The 23,626-nt window shown below is 43.0% G+C and overlaps 1 protein-coding gene across 1 annotated transcript in view; it reads left to right on the top strand.

Moving 5' to 3' along the window:
* Nucleotides 1-5,277: 5,277 nt before the first annotated feature.
* LOC113149154 (protein tyrosine phosphatase non-receptor type 14) overlaps nucleotides 5,278-23,626 on the top strand; it is a 30,456-nt gene continuing 12,107 nt past the window's right edge. Inside the window, exons 1-4 of the mRNA XM_026341049.2 lie at nucleotides 5,278-5,698; nucleotides 13,834-14,272; nucleotides 16,050-16,225; nucleotides 23,000-23,097. Coding sequence (XP_026196834.1) covers nucleotides 14,099-14,272; nucleotides 16,050-16,225; nucleotides 23,000-23,097 — 448 coding nt within the window. The 5' untranslated portion in view covers nucleotides 5,278-5,698; nucleotides 13,834-14,098. The remainder of the gene's footprint in view (nucleotides 5,699-13,833; nucleotides 14,273-16,049; nucleotides 16,226-22,999; nucleotides 23,098-23,626) is intronic.

The raw sequence follows: 23,626 nt of genomic DNA, 5'->3' as shown, positions 1-23,626 counted from the left end.
GGGAAAGACGTGCGGAGCAAAATAAGATTCAGGATGTGAATGCGGACAGCCTGAAGTGGGAGTAATTCTCTTCTCTCCGAAATAAGTGACACAGCCCCCGGAGATTTAACTCACTTAACCTCCATGTGGCCTCACACTGCAGGTGGTGTTTGTTCTGGTCTGCTCCTGTTGTGGATTTGAGTCATTACTGGATGTGAATGTTAAAAACAAAAAGAGCATGCTTGCTCAGCCACCTCTTCGATAGATAAAAAAAGCTTAAAAACAAATGGAGATGATGCATTCCAACAGCACTGGGGAGTGTAACTCATCTCCCATGTTGATGTTGCTTATTTCTACTCCTTAATAATAATAATAATGATACAGCCCCCAGACACGGCTGTGCAGGGCGTGAATCACTGCCGAATAAAGACTCTGCCATTTAACCAACTGCCATTCACACAAGTATTGTCATCACATCAATCTGCCGTGCTTTTGAAAAGACCTCAGCCAGCCATATTCAGATGTCACCTCTGCTGGCGCCGGGGGAGAAGACATATGGCTCATTTCCAGCTAAAACGAAGCAGATACTGAGACATCTATCTGTTTTAGATATTAGCTTTATTTAAAATGTCAAAGGTCAAAGTATAGCCTCACACTGTAGGATGGATTGTATTGCTTCGACAGATTTTAGTATCTTATCTATTCAAAACAAAAACAATTTAACTGCACATCAGCCTACATTTTCCAAAATGACCAGCACCTGTTTCAGACAGTAACAAATAAAATATTATCATCTTCATGAGGTTACAAATAATATATCACAAAGTGTGTTTGTCTGAGGTTGACAGATTATTTTTATTAGTACTATTTTTTGGCACTTTGCCTTTACTAGCAGTGAGTTGGCGAGACGCAAGTCAATGTCTTAAAAGGTTATAAAAAGGAGCATGTGGCAACAAAGAGAGAGGGTTTGAGGATGTTGCGGTTCCACAGCCTGCGTTGACCTTTTCAGCCATTTTTGAGGTCATTCAGTTGACAGAACAATCTAATTGGAAGGTCCCCTCTGTGTGTTTTCAGCCTCACATAGTCTTAAATGATTGGATTTCCATTTTACACCAACATCCTAGAGGTGCTCATTGTCACAGAACAAGTGAACATCTTCAGATGCATGTTAAAAATGTTCCTCCGCTGAAATCCGCCGAACTAGTGAGTAAGCAGATGTTGAGCTGGTGTTTCCAGCACTTTACTGTACTTGTGACACAGCCCATTGTACGGCTTATTATTAACAACAAAGACTAATTCATCAGAAGCTGCGCTGCAATAGTTTGGATTCTAGTGGGATTCTTTTAATTAGCTAAATTATTTCTTTCCTTCCTCCTTTCTCGTTGCTTCAGCTCATAACTGGAAGAGCTGCCCCATGGGATTCTCCCCAAACATAAATTCGGTGGAATTATTTGTGAATCGTCATTTCAATTGTCTAGGATGTAAATGTGTCATGGAGGACACTCCCAGATCTCTGTGAATAGCTTCGTCACATGTGATTTTTAGTTAGGACCACAGGTGTTTCCTCTCATGAAGCAGAAGGTAGCATGTGGTCACTTTAGCTCACCATCACTGTATCTCCGTACTGTTTTGTAGCTTTTCTCATTATGCCGAACAATTTCTTACAAGCTCAGTTTCAGGTTATGCAACTGTGTGTCATGAACAGGCTGACGTCGCCTCAAAATATTGCCGGAGTGAGGAGGAGCGTCCCAGTTGGCAAACGCATGTTGCCTTTCTATCGTAGGAGTTAGAAGGAAGACATTCGAGCCAAAGAGGGTGAGAAGGCATGTTTACAGCTGCAAAAGGTTGTGAGGCTGCAGAGTTTTTCAAAAGCCCTGTTTTCTCCGGCTGCTTTGTAGCGTGAGGCAGGTGTTTTTAAAGTTATCACCTTGGAAAAGCATTTAAGAAAAGGTGGGTCTTTGTGAGTGGGAAAACACCGGCTTAAAGTGGATAAAAGGAGCCAACAAAGAGACGGGTCTGTTGCCGTTTACGGCGGCCGTGGCCTCTGCATGTAGAGAGAATCTGCTTTTTTTTTTCGTCATATTTTTCGCATCCAAAGACCATAAAGGGGTTCAAGAGAGTTTAACAGAACGCCCACAACTTTTTGTGTTCCTGGATGAACTTTCCACCAAATCCTTAAACATGGGCTTCAGCTGAGGTTTCCTCTGGCTTGAAGCCAGACGTTAGGATGCCTTCAGGCAAACTAATGCACCCCACTTCTGCACACACCAAGCAAACACTCTCGGCCTTAGTATTTTAGTTTTTAAAATATATCTATTGCTTGGTGTCCCAAACCACTTAAAAAAAAACAATTCTTATGACTTCTATTAAATTATGATTTATGACTTTAACCATAAATGACTATTAATCACACTTATACCTGAACTGATTGACTTTTGCTCTGCAGCTGCTAAAATACACCTCCTTACTTTTTATGTGCGATTTCCAGTTCTCATTTTAACTTTCTTTATTTCTGGTCAGTTTCTGTAACTCTTGCCCCTGTGTGTTACAAGTGTCTTTAGCATATCCTCCTCTGAGAAGCTCACTTGGAAATGTAGAGCGTCTATGAAGGTTACTGTACGTCCTCCTCAGAAACAAATGACAATCTCAATCTAGCATCATGTTCAATTCATTATGTTCAGTCTTTCCAGACTTCTGCAAGTCCATAAACCTCCCAAACATGAGGAAAAAAACACTTTTCACCTTAATGTTGCTGTGCAACAGAACCTAATTCATCCTGGATGGAAAAAGGACTGAATCGCAGTATTTCACTCTGACACAGCATCTCCCCCTGGACATCGCAGGAAACACAGCCCCAGGCCTTTTGCCAAAATCCTAAAATAGAAAATAAAAAACATACAGTATTGTTTCTCTTGGATGTGAGACTCAGCTGCTGGTCAGAGTTGATAACTGAGACACACCCTTCAGTGTCTTTTGTTAAACACATATAGCCACTTCTTAACTTTATGTCTACTATCTGTTGTATTGCCCCTTTCTCTGATTGTCCTACCTAACTCTCCCTCTTTTAGTGATTTTACAGAATTCATTTTTACGTTTCCTGAAGTGTTTTAGTTCAGTTTTAGGTTGTCAACATCATAGCAGAGTTTCAGCTTTTTCTACTCCGACAAAAAGGCAAGACCTGAGATTGTAGACCGCATGTTTACGCTGGAGTCCACGCCTGCCTCTTAGTACTCTTAGGTACAATTATTGTTTGATATCTTAACTTGCTGGATCCCTTGTGCACGCTGTAAGTTTCACGTTCACCACAAGAGGCTGCAATTTGGTCACAAATAAGTCAGCTGTGTCAGCCCCACTGTCTAATTGTTCTCCTTTTCTCTGAACCCTTAGTTATTTACACTTTAGTTAATATGCAAACTCACAATGTTTAAATGTGTAATTTTGTGTGTATTTTTTATAATTTGTGTTTAAAGGTTGTCAATTTAAAAACCTAAAGGGTCAAATTTAATAATCTGCTGGCTTTATGACTTTATATTGTCCATTGTTTTTATTCCTGCTGTGCCTACATTCATCTCTAATAGGAGATCAAGATGTCTTTTATAATTCACCTCTTTAGATAGTAGATGCTTTTTTACTCTCCTGTGGCATCATTAAACGTGTCAGTGATATCCATGTAGGACGAAGGATTCATCATTTGCTGTAGCATCTAAAAAGTTTGTTTTGAAAAGGTATAATGAGATCACTATGGACTTGCAAAGGCAGATTACAGCTTGAGGTGATGTCGGCAGAATAATAATTTATTAATAAATAAACAAATAAATTATATCTTAAGTCAAGACAAACTTGACTTTAAGGATGGATAAATGCAGATTAGCATATGATCATAACTTGTTAATGCTGTATTATAACAAACACCTATTCTAATACTACTGCTGTGTCTTTGATTTATTATCTGTGAACAAAGAGGTTTAATATAAGAGGAGTTTTTAAAGTCTGATTTACTAATTATATAAAGGACAACAGTGTCCTCTCAGATGTCGTTAGGCTGTATGCTGGCTTCCGAGGAATAAATATAGACTTGTATAGTAGCTATTTAAAATCAATGACGTGTCTATAAACAACTGCTTTTATGCAAATATCACTTCAGGACATTTTAAAATAATAAATTCATTAACCGATAATTGCAAAATATCATCATATACTCTACAATGTGTGACATGCTGTCCACATTTGCCTATGCATGGCCTCAAGCATGTTGTAAAAATGTAGGTTATGCAAATAAACTGCCCCACAGAGGTTGTAACTCATCCCAAGCTAAAAGGAAAGAGGGGGGGGGGGACATAAATATGTGAGGGGCCTGCTTTGTTCGCCGTTTAGTCACCTCTGTGGCCCCTGGAAAACCATTAAACGAGGAGGACTTCTCCCAGGAGCCCGGCATTCCTCAGATTCCTCCGGTCTGATGTCAGAGCAGGGGGGCCGGCGCTCCTGAGGCATCTGGACCCGCTGCTGCATTCACGACCCCCGCCGAGGCTCAGGACTTTTCGTGCACATGGGGGATTCCAGTCTGGGAACGCATAAATATATATATATATATATATTCCTGTTTTCATTGTGCAAAAGACAACAACAAACACGGAAAAATACCAATCAAATCTATGTTTGACTTTAAAACAGCCCCAGTCCTCCTCAGTGCCTTTAAACACAGTTGGTTCAGGTATTTGGCAGGTGGGTATTTTCGAAAATCGAAAATCAGATCTATAATCAAAATAACAATACCATAAAAATAACAATACTTCTTTACAGGTAAAACTAAAACATAAAAAAAAACACTTTAAAATACCCCAAGATAAGCTGAAGTTAAAGTACTCATCATTCATATACATACTGCATGTAAAGTATGTCAGAGTACTAATGGGTTATTATTATGAATGCAGACAACATTATAACGCTGTTGTATGTTGCAAGGTTGAAATTATCACTAACTTATTTTACCACCATGTTGTGGTGATGTATGACAATTAGTTTTGTAAATAAGTAAAATTCCCCTTATTTTCATTCTCTGCATTTCCTATAAATCACCAAATTAAATTCAGACGATAAAATGTGGGGAAAGTAACAGCTTTCCAGTCTTTTAAATATTTGGTGAGCCCCTTGTCTTGGGCTGTCTAGGGGGAGGCTCCTGAAACAACGCTTTACACCTCTTTCTTTTTTTTTTTGTGGGGGGGGACCTAACAATTCCGACACTGTGTGCAGCCTTTGAACGTGTCGCTCGCTCCTCTCTCCCCCCGTGCTGAACGCCTCCATTGGACCAGAGGGACCACTACTATAAACATACGGGGAGATCCAGCGACAGAAGACCACGTCGTTGAAACCCATGGTCAAGTTGGACAAACTTCACTTCACTCCACCAACTTTTATTTTTTTTATTTTGTGTCTCTGAAAAAAGAGAAACAGAAAAAAAAAAACAGAAGTCTGAAAACAGACTAAGAACTCGGACTTTCAGCAGCAGCAGCGACGGGACTTTTGTTTTTTTTAATCTAAAGGTTCAGCTCCTATGTTCAAAAAGTCTTTCGAGATGTTCCACATGGGGATTTAAACACATTGGACGAAAAAGAAAAACGCCACATTGAGGATTATTTACTTGCTCCGTGGTTTGACGCCGTCGAGCGAACCCGTCTCAACATCGGGGCGCAGAAAACGGGCATGTAACGCAGGATCCAGGGTGAGTTACTCACTGCTACTCACTAAAATAAAAGAGAAACGACACTTGAGCACAGTCTAACTCTGCTGCTGGAGGTTTTCAACACGTCTACGCGTCGTTGAAGTTGAGGAAAAAGCTCCTTAAAAGTTTCAGCGAGCTGCGCTAAAATGTAGGCCAGATGGCTTTGGCCACGTAGGGGCAGAGGATCCCAGATATTTTAAAGTCAACCCCCCCCCCCTCTTCATTCCTCCAGCAGATAAACATACATTAAAACACAGACAGAGCCCCAAATCCTGCTTTAGGCTTGATAAGAGCTGGGCTAGACTTGGGTGTGATTGCGCATGGAACTGGAGGAGATGGTAACCTGTACGTGGCTGAACCCAGTGGACATCCACTCCTCCAGAGTCCAAGAGGTAATGATAAAATGATGTTTCTTACTCAGATGCACCCTCACGAGGGCCTTCAGGGACATGTGGAAGGTTTAAATGTGTTATTACACCTGGACGTTTCCTTTTTTTTTTTTTAACGTGCACATCACCTTGTTGGCTGCGACCTTTTAGTGGAACAAGCCTGCATCCAGCTCCAAGACGCGCGGATTGGAGCTGCACATTCATTCATCTCGACGAGATAAACAAGCTCGGATGACATGGTGTGCGTGTGTGCGTGCGTGTGCGCGCGCACACACACACGCCGTCCCTCCTCTGCAACCTGGTGATGATGACATTATCACTTTGTTGTTGCACTGTTTGTCCTGCTCACACCCTGCTCCCACTGTGCACACATGTTTTTGTGAGAGTATGTAAAACGATGGGTTTGGACACGCACCCTGAACCTACCACCATTACTGTACAAAGGGGAGAGATGTGTAAAGGCAAATATAGCATAGCTGCAGGAGGCGGAGGCTGCACACACACATTTTTTTTTTTGTATGGCAGTCAGTGTGAGGACACTCATTGATCAAATGCATTCCCTAACCCCTTACTGTCACGTAGGCCATGTTAATCTACTCAGTTTCAATTTTGGATTCATCACATTACACAACTTACTGCTTCACACTAAACTTTAACCTAACCCGAACCAAAACCTACTCATAACCCCAAAATGTGACGACCGGCTAAAATGCTCTCACTTTGTAAAAATGTCCTCAGTCTAATGGGTGAAAATTCAAGCTGGTCCTCACAATGATAGCTATACGAACACACAAACACACACACACACATCTGGCTGTCTTTATATGCTCAAAGGCATGCTGTATAAATTATATGGTGCCACAGCAAGTGCTTGGGAGTACACAGCAAATTTAAAGCACCAGTGGAGAATTTAAAGCACCAAACGCCCGAGCGGTTGATCCCTGCTTCTGATCACATTATGGTCCGACCTGTTTTGGAGACGAGGCAAAAGGGAAGTGAAGAAAAATATCCAATACCTGCTTCTGATGACCGACATGGAGCCATATTTGCTCTGTTTCCTTCCGTCACATTTAAAAAAAACGAAAAAACAAAAGGAAAAGTTGTTGAATGCAAAGTCCCAAAGCATATTTTGTTTAAAGGTCAGCATGGTAAGATTATAATAGGTGTTTACGGCAAAATGTGAGCCTGCATGCAAAAGGAAAGCAGCTATTGTTTGTGCAGGCAGCGGTCATTTGAGTCTAAAGCCCATTTAATTACTATGTGGGGCAGAAATACCTGTAATTTTGGTCAAGAGTTCATGCTATAGCGCATAAAGAGAGGGAGGGAGGAAAAACAGGCAGCAGCACTTACTGTTGTTATTGTTGTAGCAGTTTAACTGAAGGTCAAGAGATGTACAGAATTCCTGTACTTGTGTTTTTCCCGTTGCTTTGCCCATGAACGGCTCTGCTGTGGCACAAGGACGTAATGAATGAAAGACAGCATAAGGCTACGGTCTCTTTACTTTTAATACAGACTGAATGAATTTGTGGTGAAAGAGCAACGTTGGGTTCTTGATTCTTCCGTTAAAAACGTTTTACAAGAGTGTGTCTAAAACCTTTAGACACTGAGACGTGATTGAGTTTTCTAACTTTATATTTAGTAAATTAATCAGTGATACATAATATTTTATGCAGACCAAGTTAGTTAGTTTTAGCCGTGCCATCTAGTTGCATCCAAATCACAAATAACACGCATATTGCGTATAAATCAGAATTGCGTCGATGTGCACAGATACTTTTTGTCAGACGATCTGCGAGTTGTGTAAGTGCTTCGCTCTCTGGCAGCCCAGCAGACAACAACATAGAAGAGCATGCTGTGACCTGCCGCACTCTCCCACACTCCACCTTAGGCACCTTGCAGGTGCTACAGGTGAGTTGTCGATCACTGCCGTGCAACGCCCACCTGTGACAGGCCGGACCCCTCTCCCCGTCATCAGCACAGTTCACAACAGTCACATGAGTTTTACGTGCTGCAGTCCGCATATGGGATTTACTGTGAATCTATCACAGAAACGTGCACATGTCTAGGGTGTTTCATGAGGAATATATGAAAAAATGTGCGTGTGCTCCACACCGAGCAGAGACTTTTTCCATTTGATGTTTAAAATTTGTGAACTTTCCTTTGCGCAAAGTCCGTATGTGTGTTAGATACAGCCGGATGTAAACAGTAGCAAAACCAAAGTGTTGCTGCTTTCATTGGCCTGTAAACTCCTCGCCATTGAAGTTCCTGCTAGTGTTGGTGCCTGAGGCTTCAGCTGTGAGAAAACACTCCGTGGCTTTTGGGTGATTGAGCATGTGGAGTCGTATTTGTGTGTATGGTTGTGTGAGTGTGGTTCTCGGGAGGAGGGGGTATGGAAAATGTGAACAGCACTGTGGTTTGGCAGGAGCAGACGCGGTGGCCGGCGGTCGGTCCCATCGTGTTTCTGTTGTTGAGGTGGAGAGCCGACGCTATCAGTCTTACCGTCCATTGTTTACCCTCTTCTTCCCTTCATCCTCACTTATTCCCACCCTCCTCCTCTTTCTCCTGACCAACTGGACTAACATGATAAGAGCCTGAGGAACGGCCTGGTGTTACATCTCTGCCCTTTCTGCTCCGTTCTCCAAATCCCTGCTTATCTACAGCCTTTATTTTCTCATTCGGGTGCTGGGAATCACCCCACATTTAGAAGAACACACATTCACACATGTATATACATGCTGCGCTTTTCCCCTCCCTCTATTGCTTTTAATTATATCTCTAAACTCTCCCAGCCTCCATGACATCAATCCCCAGGTTTCACAGCCACAGGATGAGTCGGCAGTGCTGCGTCATTGTTGGTTTGGAAAACCAGTCTCTGGCCAGTGTGAAGCTCTATCCCTTTTTGATCCTCCCCGCTTCATGATTTAGTGACTGAGTTTAGATGGCCATGCCAGCCTGAAACACTGGGCATTCCCTGTCTATTACTATGGCACCATGCTGCATGAATGTCTACCCTCAGTTGAACCCCTGGGCCTTTGCAAAAGTGTGTGTGTCTGGTAGAGGAAAAGCTGGAAAGAGTGAGTGTTTTATAGTGTAAAGGTACAAACAAGAGGCCCCTCTACTGGCACCAATACGTGCATGCATGTAAGTAAGTGTGTTTGTGTGAGGGATGGAGCTGGAGATGGAGAGAAAAAGAAAAAGTTCTGTAAAGTGAGATGCAGCAGATGCGTCTGTTAGAAACACACTGTCTGGCCGCCTGGCTCCACCATCTGTTTGCAGCTGCTAATGTTCCTGTGTGACATTGTGTGTGGGAGTGTGTGTGTGTGTGTCTGTGCCTTTATGCCACAAAAATGTATGATCGGTTACGGTATGTTGTTGAGTAAGATGCTGTTGTTTTTTAAACATATATGCATGTACACACACATGGCCGTAGTGTCATGTGCAACAGAGCTGCTGTTGTTCGGATCTAATATCGGTCGGTTGTATGTGTGGGCTCCAAAAAACTGTGTTTCCCCAAAACATCATCCTAATGCGCTCCATGGTGAGCCAGCAGAGCACAAAGAGGTCAAAGTTCAAGATGATTTTAGAAATATCAGACCATATCTGGCTGTTTCAGTGGCTGCTGACTCCCTGATCTTACACTTGTTCATTAGTAAGTCATAAGAAAAGTAGTAAGAAAATTAAGTTTCACTATTTTGATATGATTGATATTTTCCAGACATCATTTCACATCAACAATTGATCAGTCAATAGAAGATAATCATTAGTTGAAAGATTGCTCATCATTGCTCAACAGTAGAGGCAGTATCTGGGAATATTATTTGTTTCATTTGTTGTTGTTGTAGAACAAGAATCTTGAGAATATAGCTTTTAAAAATGACTTTATTTGTCATTGCTCCCGTTTGATCCAGGCCTGGTTTAAGCTGCTAGTCCAAACTGTAAAGACAGGAAACTAGAGGAAGAGTAGTTACAAGCTGTGAAACACTTAACCCGGTTGTTTTGGTACGGCGCTCATGTGTAACAGCAGGGGAGGGAGCGAAGGGAGTGGTGGCAGCGTTGGTATTGCAGAAAGAGACGAGCAGCGGAGATCAGATTGATTGAGTTACACACGCTACACTTGCATCGTCAGACCTCGGCGGTCTGCGTCTAATGGTCTTAGCAGTAGGCAACAAAGTGCTGTTTTGTTCCTGCTATTGTGTTGATGTGAATGGAGCAAAGCGACACACGGGCTGAGGAGAGGGAGCACACACACACACACACACACACACACACACACACACACACACACAGCACCCAGATCAGCAACTCTGACACTTATTTTGAAAGAAGAAAAGTTTTGTGAACAACTTGTCTTTTTGATTCACTCAATACATAGTTAATTAAATGTTCACCATCCGGTTGCTCATCTGCAGTTGTCTGGTTATGTTTTCATTGTGTAATACTTCCTGACTGCTTGTGGTGTTTGTCACAGCATGTTTTGGTCTGGTTATGATTCTCAGGTGGCCCCCGTGAGCTCAATCCACACCTGAGTTGACAGAGAACTCGCTCGCTCACTGCAGCAAAACATCACACCCTGAAGGGAAACCTGTAACAACAATGTTTTTTGAACTGATTTTATATCCTTCTTTTGTCAGCTGTTAGCACTTCACTTCAACGGACTATTTGTTAAACCCCACCACCCCCATCCACATTTAATCACTGTGGCTGCACCTGTTGAGCTTTCCGTTCCCGCACAGCACAAAGTGCTGATGGGGAAAGAGTTATCACTTTAAATTCTGTGTAATTGTTGGAACACAGGGCATCGTAAATAGAGTCAGGACCTGCATCCACACAGTGGAGGAATACTAACAGGGAATTTAGCTGTGAACAGGGGATTTTCTCTTTAATTGCTCAAGATAATATTCAGAACCCAGTGAATGACACACTTATTGACTGAAGAAGTACTGCTGGGCTATTATAGTATAAAGATATTTAAAGATGACATCTTTTAATAACATGAAAGCATTTTATTTAGATTTCTCATGCTGACATTTAATGAAGCACAAGTCCAAAAACACATAGAACGATTAGCACACAGCTCAGGTTGAAGGTATGCGACTCTGTGGTCGGAACAACCTCATACAATTTACTATGTTTTCATCGCTGTTGAAAAAGCACTACTTTCTAAGGGGTTTTGTGGTTTAACTACACGCAGGGGAAAAAAAAAAACACGTTTTCACCCTTTTGCCCCTTTCGCCACACCAATTTTTGGAAAAAATGAAGAAAAATCATAACAAAAGCGGGGAATGGTTTCGTGTATATTTAGCCGAAGCTCGCTATCCTGAAAAAGAAACAATCCCTTTCCCTCAGTTTTCCCTCTCGTTTTTTCGCCCGCGCCACAAAATTACAACGTGCAAATTCACACACGTATGTGCTGTTTTTGCACACTGGAAATAAACATGACGGTCAGGAGAGAATGTTGCTGCAGCGCTGTAGCGCCATTGAAGCAGCAATTTTTTTAATTTTCTTTTTTGCACCGTGGAGTGGGTTTGCTCCCAAGCTATTGTCTGTCTGTCTGTCTGGCTTTACTCAACCACACACTCCTAAACCATGCCACTGATTACTAGTTTAGAGTTGCACTAACTGCTGTCTGGTTCGTTGGCTAACCTCTGAAGAACCTGGTGTGTGAGAGATCTTGTGTACGTGTTGGTGTGTTTGTGGTGTGCCCTGTTCATGCATATCTATGTTTGTACACTACACAGTGAAAGGATGTGTCTTTATTGGTGTCTTTGTGTGTTTATCTGTGTCTATATACTTGTTGACGGATATCTCGCGAGCACTGAGGCATTTTGGGAAGGCTTTCCCGTCATAGTGACGTCACTTCCCCTCTAGTCCCAGGCTGGGGGTTGAGGTCAGTCGGTTGCCATACAGACCAAAGCAATGCTGATTTACGCAACTGTTGTTATTCACTAGCTGTGACCTTCTCACTCAGTGAGTGAGTGAGTGTGTGTTTGTATGTGTTGGTATGAACACCCAGTAAAAAAAAAAAACAAAAAACATGAATCCGATGATGCCACATCACAGTGAGCCGTCTCCGATGGATTCAGGGCTGAGGAATGTGTTACGGCTGCTACAAAAGACAAGTGTGGAGCAAGCGGCATTCGAAACGTAGCAACCAACACTGTTGTTAGTCAGTGGTTTGTACCTTCTTGCCCTTTTTCATTCAAGACTCTCTCCGCTGTCTCATTTCATCCCCCCCCCACACACACACACACACACACACTCCCTCGCTGACACACACACACACACACACACATACACTTTCCTTCCTTGTGGTGCATACTTGTGTCAGGTGTGCTCTGTTTTTCCAGTCAGGGTAGAGAGGAATCTGGGCCAGGGTCCAAGCTGACTATCTGCCGCACATTGCTAGAGCCCGGGACAAGAAGCAACACATCCACTCCATCTTTACTCCTCCTCCTTCTCCATTTCTGCTCCTCCTCTCCCCTTTTTGGCTTTTCCTGATCACTGGAGCATTGTTGTCACTTTTTTGGTCTTTTTACTCCCGCTGCACATCAATTTTCCCAGTCTGCGTCCACACCCGTCTTGCCATTTTGTCTTTCTGTCTTTACACACTTTGCATCACTCTCTCTTTAAACCCCTGAGCTTCTGAGCTGAGTTCCCAGTTTTGTGAGTGTTTTAAACAGAGAGGTTGTTCTTCCCGTGCTCAGGGCGTGTGGAGCCTTTATTTCTTTTGTCCTGTCTAACAGGGCTGCAAAGTAGCCACCACCCTTAAATGCTTTCAACTATTTGTATTTATTCCCACTGATGAACATCAGCAGTATTAGAAATCCCTTAGGAGACTAAACCACCACATATTCACAATATATGCCGTCTCGTGTGTGTCGTGTCGTTCTTCAAAGCCGTTTCCTCATCACACATATGAAAGCTAGGAGTTGATGACTAACCCAGAGATGTGTTCAAAGCGTTCCCCGAAGACCTGTGTCGGCCACAGAACCACAATTTGTGTGTGGTTGTGAGTGAGTGTGTGAGTGAGTGTTGGCTTCTTCATGATTTTCAACTCACTTTGCACTAACAGCTTCATTAGTTGTTGTTTTTTTTGTGTTGTTGACAACGTGAACTTGAAAATGTTTTGTGGCAGTGACTGATTATAAAAGTGTGTGCCACCACCGCCATGTGTGTGATCTTACACACTTACTACACTGGATGCTACAATGTCTGCTGCAGCGAAAGGGAGATAAAAAGGAAAAGAAAGGCCTCCCACACAGGCAGATATGAGACTTAGAAGCTCCATTAGTTCCTCAAACCCAGCTGCCGGGTTTAGATTGATGTCTGCTCTCGGCCGTTTGATGTCCATTCATCCGTAGCCTTACATCTCTGCCTCTGTCTCCCTGCTCTGCCTGATGCTGGGCCTCGTGGGGCTGGAGAGAGCACAGCTGCCATAACTATAGGATAAAGCTGTCTGCTACTGTGCCATTCCTGCCTCCCAGCACCGCCGCTGCTGCCGTTATCGCCGGCGATTCTCCTAGCCTCGTCTGTTTTTTGTTTCTGCTTGTTTATGGGACACAGGCATGACGATAATAGAGGGAAATATTGTGTGGGAGGGTTTGATAGTGAGCATGTTTAGTGATTAGAGCACCGTGTAGTTTTTGCATTCCTGTGGGCTCCAATGTGAAAGGCAAGAGTCCATGAAACTATCTGCGGAGTTGGATGTTATTGACTAACCCTCAGTTTTTTTATCTCTCCCTACAGAACTCATTCTCCCTCCTCCTCCTCCTCCTCCTCATCGTCATCCTCCTCCTCCTCCTCTCCAGACATCTTTGGGAATGGGCCAGCACCTTGCCAGGGTGCATCTCTCCACCCAGTGGTGTGGCTGGCGTCGTGCAAGAGTGAGGAGGGCAGCGGCCAGGTCATAGAGCCTGTCCACCTCTCTCTCTCCTTCTCTCTCTCTCTCGCCCTCTCTGCTTGCTCACGAGTGACTTTTGACTTTTGACCCAGCCGTGACCTCTGGCCAGCCATGCCCTTCCGACTGAAGCTGCGGCGCACGCGACGCTACAACGTCCTGAGCAAGAATTACTTTGTGACACGCATTCGCCTGCTGGACAGCACTGTTATTGAATGCACTCTGTCAGTGGAGAGTACGGGACAGGAATGTCTGGAGGCGGTGGCCCAAAGACTGGAGCTCCGGGAGGTCAGTCTTTTATGTTATACTGACGTTTGGTTATGGATGCATTGTAAAAGTGTGCATGTGCATTCTTTTGTGTGTATTTGCCACGTGTCTCTCCATACATCCTGTCTGTGTCTCCCTGCCCTCTTGTGTCTCTCTCCTGCAGGGCCCTTGTCTGTCTCTAACGAAGCGTGGCTCGCTCTGTCCTCTTTTCACTGCCGAAGAAAGAGATACTGAACGTCCCTCCGTCCCACCTTCTCACTCATGTCAATTCTTCGTCTTGTATTCATTCTTCCTGTTCTTCTCTTTCACCTTACTCTCTGCCCTTTGCTGTCCTCTGTCTCTGTCTACATACAGTATATGTGACTTTGTTTTGTGTGTCAATAGGCAGCTTGTTCACAGGCCAATAGAAGAGTGTGTGATTGTGTTTGGATGTAGACTTTAAGTGTGTGTTCGCACCACCTGGGGCTGCTGACAAAGTGAGTGAGACGGGTGGTGTAGTTGCGCATACTCACATAGTGTTGTGGTATTTGTCAGGTGTCAGTGATGTTATAAGTTAAGTGGTGTGACGCCTCAACTCATCCGCTGTCTACCCTATGCATGCACGCTATCTCAGGACTCTGTGTGTGTGTGTGTGTGTTTGTGTCCATCTAAATTTGGTGGTTCTATCTTTCTTGCTTTACCTGAGGCCCCAAAGGGTTTGTATGTGTCTATGTCCATGTGAGAAAGTAGCGTTTGGGCACGTATGCGTGTGTACACACAGTTGCAGCTGCAGCTTTACGACTTTCATTACAGTAGAGTCAAACAGGTGTGCACAAATACCGCACCAAAAAAGCCATTGACTCATGGATATCAGATTTATGTAATACAGATATGTCCGTTACTTTACTTGCGTGCAGGCTAAAACTTTGGAAAAAGCTATTGATGAGCACTGCTTACGCACAATGCAAAAATACAATGCAGGTGACTTTGTAACTGTTACACGCCCTCGTAGATGAGCTGCAAGTGTCGCAGTATGGTATGAAACATTTTAGCGTTACAGGAAATGATTGCATGTTGCGAATTGCAGCAAGTTGACACCTGCCCCGGACCTGTTCAGGATATAGGATTTATAGCCTTCATGTAGGACATCCAAAACAATGTGTCCAATATCAAGAAATCATCTCAAGCTGTCAGTGATATTTGTCTAAGTTGTGTCGACTGATTCTAGCTCCACTGCTAAAACGCACTTGTTTTTGCTGTTTATTCAACTCAGTTGTGTTTCGTTCTCAATTAGTGTATCGCTGATGAAGTGATGAATTAACAGGCGGGAGGCTTGGTTTTCATTGTGATTTAGTGAGATAGGCTCATTGCCTGTTTTTCTTCTTCCCAGGGTAATCTTTCTGGTAATGGCTCTGGGTCTAATGTTTATGTTAAACAGAGTTGTGCTTGTGACGTCAAAGGTTTCATCAGATTTGAAGGAGAAATATGTGCTTGTTGTAATTCAGCTGCTTTATTAGTCTTCTCTCTGTCCTCCTCACTGGTCCCTATTGTATTTCTCAACACATTTCCAGTTTCCCTCTTGGACCCATTGTACTCATCCCTACAAACCTGTATTTCCCATTTTCCCTCTTCCATTAACTCATTATCTCGACGCTCTCCTTATAATTTCTTCTGCCTATTGTCACTCACATCATTATGCTTATACAAATCTTTTCTCTGCTTATCTGATCTCAACTCTTCTTTCTTGTCCTCCATCTCCAATCCTTGATGGTGTGTTCCACACTGACCTCCCTCCCATCTTGTCCTCTCTCGCCTCTAGACCCATTACTTCGGCCTGTGGTTCCATGGAAAGACCCAAACCCCTGCACAGCGCTGGGTGGAGCTGGAGAAGCCCCTCAAAAAGCAGCTGGACAAGTTTGGAAATGAGCCGCTGCTCTTCTTTGGAGTCATGTTCTATGTGCCCAACGTCTCCCGGCTGGAACAAGAGGCCACCAGGTAAAGAGTCCCTGCATTTCACATATATATCTGTGAATGTGTTTGTCTTGGATAGTGTAAATTAGCATGTTAGCTAGCGGTGAAAAAGGCATCCAGGGGCCAGTGTGTAGTGTTCCCATCCCGGCGTCCTTCTCGTGCACACGCAGACTCACAGCGTGCAGGTCTGACTCGCACTGAGCTGGTGAATTTGCGGCTTCTGCCTCACTGGATGTGGGAAAGGTCGGCTGCAGGTCACATTGTGATGTTGTGACGCAAGAATTAGTTTTAAGGTGTGTGTGTGTGTGTGTGTGTGTGTGAACCATTTTCCGCCAAATTTCTTGAGTATACTCGTGAACCTGGACCAGACATGTTGTTTTTATGCTTATGCTGAAAATGATATTATCAGTATGATACATGGCTACAGAGTGTGTGTGTGTGTGTGTGTGTGTGTGTGTGTGTGTGTGTGTGTGCAGGTTTGTTCTGCTGAAGCCAGGGTCTGCTCTGGTAAAGGGATGGTATTCCAGGAATCCCTCGCGGGCTTTTATGGTGTGTGTCTCTGTCTGTGTATGTGTGTACGGGGGTTATGGGGTTGAAGGGGTTATGATGGGGCCTTAGGGGCAATTTAGGGAACAATGGCTGCCTCTTTTTCTCAAGCCCCCTCTCTTTCTCTTACAATCCCTGTACATAGTGTCACCCCTACTCCTTTTTATCAAGAGCGGACCTCCACATCACTCTAGTCCCACATTTTCACTCTCCTTCTCCCTTTACCCTCCTTTTCTTTTCTCTCGTCTTTCTCTTCTTATGTTAGTCAGGAATGTTGGCACAGCCGTCCAGCGTAGGAGGCAGACCACACATTCCTCCCAGCAGAAGTGCTGGGGGTAAAGAGGGTGGGGGATGTCTGCTTCACAAAACACACACACACACACATAAGTGCACACTTACACTCACTCACCTCACACACACCTCACACACATCACAAACAGCCCCCAGAATCCTCTCAAATGCCAGCTGCAGCCCTGTCAGAGGAGTCGGTCACAATACGGCACATTGTAAGAACACAGATGCTCCCCGAGGCAAGCTGTTCGAAAAGTGCTGTTGAAAACAATCTTCACAGCTTCTTGATAAAGTCAATCAAGTCACAAGCAATCAATCATTATCCTGAATTGTGGGTTTTACAGTTTTTTTTTCTACCCGCCTGGTCTAATAAAAAAAGGGGATTGTTAGGATTTAGATAAAGAACGACAGAGAGTAAAGACGAAGACAAGTGGGGACAGAGAAAGTTTGGCAAAAACACTTTGGGCTTTGGGTTTGTACCTTGTTATTTATGTGGTTTGTGTTTGCTGCCCGCGTGTGTTTTTGTTGGAACTTATACATATTTATGGGTCCACATAGAAAAGTCTGTTTATGCTTTTGTGTAAAAACAGAGTGGGAGTGAGTGGATTTGGGTTTTGGGGCATTGGGACCTCTGTTCCACAAAGACCAGACTGAGGAAAGTAACTTGTAAAGTGAAGATGTTACCTCAAAATGAAGGCACGTAAACAGTAAATCAATCAAAGGAATCCAACTGGGTCTATTTTTACGGCATGTAAGTAATACAATTGTCTATTTAAATTAAAAAAAATCTCTTAAGTGATGGCGTTTTAGAAACAAATTCATCATACCTTGCCACAAACTAGAGAGACACTTAAGTCCGTCTTGTCTGATTAAATGAGATTTACTGACAAAGTAATGTGACTTTTATAATGTGGTGCCCTTTGAAGTTCAGTGCTCGACTGATGTGTAACCTGATACTGGATCTCCTCCTCTTCCCGTCCATCCATTCATCTGTTTCTCCCCATTCCTCTCTTCCTTCTTCTGTGCAGCTGTGAAAATCACCCAGAGGAGGGGGTTAACATTAATGTCTGTGTGTGTGTGTGTGTGTTTGTGTGTGTGTATGTGTGTTAACTGGTTACACGTGCATGCTACTAATCCAGTTATCATGAAATTAAGGTCCCAGAAGACTGGAGTGTAAACATCTTACTCCGCTTATAGTCATGCAATTATGCTCAGAATTGCTGTAACTCTGTTCACGGTGAGACGAAGTAAGAAGATTTCCCCACATTTAGTGAGATTACTGAATTGTAAACACTTCACACGTCTTGCCTTTTAATTAGAGACATTTTATTACACACTGTGGTCAAACTGCAATGCAACAATTCTTCCTTTCCTTCTGGCTTTGGTCATTTCCATTTCCAACATTGTGTAGGACACAAATTAACTTCTGCAAATATCACATTGTGTTTTTCTCTTTCACTTTTCTAGTGTGAGGATCTGCTGCTTTTCTTAGTGTGTTATTTGTAAAACACAGCACTTTGAGTATTATTGGGTTTTACATTGGCGACTAGAAGACACAAACATCTTAAAAACGTCACCAATAAAGTTCAAATTCTATTTTTGTTTTATACCTTTTATAGATTAACAAAAAATTTTGAAGATAGTAATAATTAAAATCCTTCTTTGACCTATGACTTTGTAACTGAATCTATTTCTTTAGACATCCCTGAGGCCTCCTAAGTAAACACATGGAGTAAAACCTTACTCACATTATGCATCATATTGAAAATGTTGGGAATGTTTTGTTGGGTGACTAACTTCTTTTGTGTATATATGAAGGCCTCAGCGACACTATATACTAACTACATACTAGTCACAAGTAAGGACAGTATACTGTGCTCACTTATAACTAGATACCCATCACTTTCTTTTTTCTTCCTAAAACTGCCTCTTGGATTTTTCAGACTTTTACCACCTACACATCTTGCAGCAGGTGATGTGTGCTCCCTTCCTTCTGTCTTGCTGATATGAAGGAGGAGACAAAGTGGCCCAGAGAGAGAAAGTGGAGAACCTAAACAGAGAGCTGTTGACCAGAGTGAGGCCAGCTGGCCTCAGCAGACCCTAAGGCTAGCAACAGCAGCAGCCTTGAAATCCTAGCTTTGTTCAGCTAGTTATCACTAACACACACACACACACACACACACACAGCTGTACTCTGTTGTGCCCCTTGCTGATTCAACACAATTCAAAGTGAAATCCTCCTGCCTCCCACACAAGCCGTCTGGACCCATCATGGGGCTGATGGGGTGGTTGGGGGTCACACCCCTGCAGAGGTGGCGGGGGTGGACAAGGGGTTGAAGCATATGTACACACATAAACACATTCATGCATGCACATATGCTTGGAGCCTTGTTGTCCAGGCTGCTTGGACATCTGGCAGCATGACTTGAGCGAGGCTTGAACATGCGTGGGCATATAAAGGGCTCTTTGTGCCTGTGTGGCTGCCTGGAGTGCCAGAGCAGCTCTCTGCCAGGATAGAAGTCAGAAGGAACTGCTAGTACGAAGAGCTCTAACTCGTGTCTTTGTATGTGCGTTCACCTGCTATTACAGTGTGGTGATGTCATTCTGACATACATGCCAGGTGTGTGCTGCTATAAGAGCGTCTTTGTGGATGTGTGTGTTTGTGGATTAGACTTGTGAAACAAATCTAAGGCATGTTTAAAGTGATGTTCTGTGTATTCTTTATGTTTATGTTCTGTGCAAACTTAATGGACTGATTTTCTAATACATTCAATCCTCTTTTTATCTACTGTATGCATCCTCTTTTTTGTCTGTTTTTAATATCGGAAATTATCTTTCACTATGATTTGTTTACAATCATATACATATTCAAGCGTCAGTTATTTGTTGAAGCCATATGATGTTAACATGTTTGATATCTCTGGAAAGTACGGGACCTTCTCCGGAATTTAAAATAAATTATTTTAAGACAAATATAGCTGGTCTTCAAGAAATTGACATACTTAAGGATAGGATTGCCTTTATTTTGAAAACATAGGAAAACAGGAAACAGGAAATTCAGGTGTGGTTTCACCTCACAATCGATGTATATGTTTCTACTTCACCATGCATGTGGACTTTATATGGAGCTAGGATAACTTCATGTGCAAACATTTTCCGGACACAGTTTTTTTCCCCAAGTATGATGCATTATTCAACACCCATAAAGCTTTATATTGTACTTTGTTGAACTCAAATTTTGCTGCTTATACAGTTATTTTTAACAGCTGGTTACAATTTGGATAATGGATTTCCGCGAGTAGTAGACAAAACAAATGCTGTTTCATTTTTAGTGCTTAAAATGTATTTATTTATTTTACCAGTAAAACCTTAAATATTGTATTAGCTGCCGGGTAGTGAAGGTCACAGCCTGGCCTCCACTTGCTCAAATCTCTTTTTGCTCCATGATGTACTTTGAATACACAGATTAGTCAAGTGGAAGATGGTCAGGCTAACCATTTAAACATCAACAATATCACCTATTACTGATAAAGGGAGTGTCTGAGAATTTGTAGGACATATAATAGCGAGATATTTTATCTTAATGATTGTGTCTTTATACAGATAAGAGATTTTATCATACACTAGTTGTAGGAATATGCAGAGAATCATATTTTAGGTAAATTGCCTAAATGTCTCTCATAAAAATCATTTCCTACCTGTGGCTTGTAAGACCTTATATAAATAAAACAAACCAAACCAACCTGTAAACAAATTGTGTACAGGGGACACGGAGTAGGGGGGGGGGGGCACAGGTTTGTTTTTAGTTTGTTTGAGTGAAAAATCCAAATCCGCTGTGAACCACTTGTTTATAAAAATGTTTGGTGGTTGTTTTGTGTAATTTGGGATCTCCCATGAGGTGCACGATAAACTTCTTTTTACTGCTTTTCACTGTCACGCTTTCACTTGTTCATAGTTATTTCAACAGTTTACTGTCCGCCTCTCCATGCTGGTCTCGCATGTGTATAAACATCATAATGTCGTTAGCATTGAACCTCAGAATGAGAAGCAACCACTGTCAACCTCAACATTTCCCCAGACCCCATACGGAGAGCGCTGGGAAAACACGGAGAGTTTGTAAAAAACCAAGTCCACAATCATTTGAAGGGTTTTTGCATCCTGCAGTGGCTCCGCCCCTCCAGACCACATCTGGCCCCGCCCCCCGCGGCAGCCGCAGTGGTTGTGGTTGGCTAATTAGAGGGTTGCCACGGGAACGGAATGGCAGCTTGGCCAATGGGTGTAATGACAGGGTGAGCGAGGAGGGCGGGGTCAGATTATAGGCCTGGGAGTACGCTGAGTGGAGCTCAAAAAAGAGAGGACGAGGTGGTGGAGAGGGGGACGGAGGTGCATATGAAATGTGAAGCATAAAAGAGAATAAGAAACTGTGGAACTCTCAGACACGGCTTCATTGAAATGATGATAGAGCAGAAAAAGGTGTCTCGCAGACCACGTCGGAAAGACTTGGCCTGCGGTCACCATGGTAACAAACAGGAAACTGTGTGCAAGGTTTTGTGCCGTTGAGCCCGGTCACCCTGACAGTTCCCTCTGTTCTCTTGTGTGGCCGCTCCGTTTTTCAAAAGACAAACATCCAGTCGGACCATGGTTAAACGTGGACAAAAGGAGATCAGAAACTTATTTCAGCCTCTTGGTTTCGGGACTTTTGGGACCTACCACATTTTGCGAAGGCTGCAAGTGGGTTCAGCAGTCAGAGCAGTGTCAATATATACACTTGGCAAAACCACAGTGCAGTGAGTTGCACTTTGCCTCACATTTGCATGCCATCATAATTCCAACTGTTTTTGGTCCTACCCAAGATTAAACCCAGTTTTTATTAGTGTTGTACTTGCTGATGTCTTTAAAAACATAAAAGCAAATCCAGTTGCCCACTGAACAGCACCTTTTGGGATAACCACGACCTGGAAGACTGAGATTCTTCACCTTTTGCTTGCTGTTAGCTGAAAATTTACAGGCCTTTAAAATCATTTTGTTTAGCCTTTACTGGTGTACATTTGAGATTCCTCGCAAGTCAAAAATGAGTCACTGGTATTTGAAATAGAGGTGATTCACTCATTCCTCACTTGGATTCTGCAACAGGCTTTTCTGGCATTGTTCTGACCAGCTAATGCTGTTGCCAATGCCGTCCTGACGCATAATTTCTGTTGCACAAAGCAGAAGCGGAAGAATACGTCTCTGTGGTATCTCAGCAGATGTTTACAATCCTTTAGTTGCTAATGTGCAAGGATTTTGCGCAGCTCTTTTTGACTTTCGTTGGAGAAATATGATGAAGTGAGGCCCATCATGTTTTCCAGCTCTACTTTAAATAAGCAGTGTTCAGAGACAGTGTGGCTAGTTGGAAAAATTACATTAACCACCCACCAAATTCTGGGGAGTTTCTGAAAGCTAATAAGAGTGTCTGTGCTACCTCCCACTTAGATTTTTTTTGTAGTATAGCTGGTAAAACACTGTGGTATGCAATCAGATAATAAAAAAACAACACACAGTTCAGTTGTTAACATCACTTTGCTAATGTTGAGCTTTTCACTATATTGTAACATTAGGTGCAACACAAAGTACATCAAAATGCATATGCAGGTATTTGGTTTTGTATACAACTATTTGATTTTTGAAGCATTTTGCTTTATTTAATAGTTAGGAAAGCAAAGAAACAAGTAGGAAACATCGCAGGAGAGAGCGCAGGACGTGATAAAGGTCTGCAGTCAGACTCAAACCACATATGTTGCAGTAATGTGACCATTCACTCATACTGGACTCCAGAATATAATTTTGATACACGAGGGGTAAAGTCACAGATTTTACATGATCTGTAGCGAATCTCACGTTAATATATCCAATTCTCTGGCTTACTCCTTTATTTCTCAATTTCTATTGTTCTCTCTTTCTTTCTTTCTTTCTTTCGTCTAGGTATCAGTATTATCTTCAGGTGAAGAAAGAGGTGTTGGATGGACGTCTCCACTGCACAGTTGAGCAGGGGATCAGACTAGCTGGACTAGCAGTACAAGGTAACACACACACACACACACACACGCACGAACAAACATCTCATGTGAATAGTCGACCAGAGAGAGAGACAGACAGCACAAGAGAGAAAGAGTGAGCACAAACTCTACTTTCTCAGGTCATCTTGACTTCACTACCTAATATGGCTGCATACCACAGGGAGAGCCCAGTCCACTTGAGTTCCTATGGTATCAGTCTTAACACACACACACACACACACACACACACCCACACACACACACAGCCTCACTCCATCTTCTTGATGTTGTTCCTGCGTGCTGTCTGTGTCTCAGGGGGGAATGTAAACAGACAGTTTGCTTATCGCTAGCTCCAAGGTTAACCATAGCAGCATCAGGAAGACGCTTATCTGTGGAAAGGCAAGGATCCTCCGCTACACCTCGGTTTGTTTGTGCTTCAAACGGCACAGCAGTACAGGATGTATAGCAGTAGGATGCACTAACAGGCCCTATCTGAAGGACTGACTGTGTTGTGGAACTAGTGTGCATGTGGGGAGATCATTTTGACAACAAT

The sequence above is a fragment of the Anabas testudineus genome, chromosome 24 (assembly GCF_900324465.2).
Source record: "Anabas testudineus chromosome 24, fAnaTes1.2, whole genome shotgun sequence".
NCBI lineage: Eukaryota > Metazoa > Chordata > Actinopteri > Anabantiformes > Anabantidae > Anabas > Anabas testudineus.
This window is presented reverse-complemented; position numbering and strand designations above follow the sequence as displayed.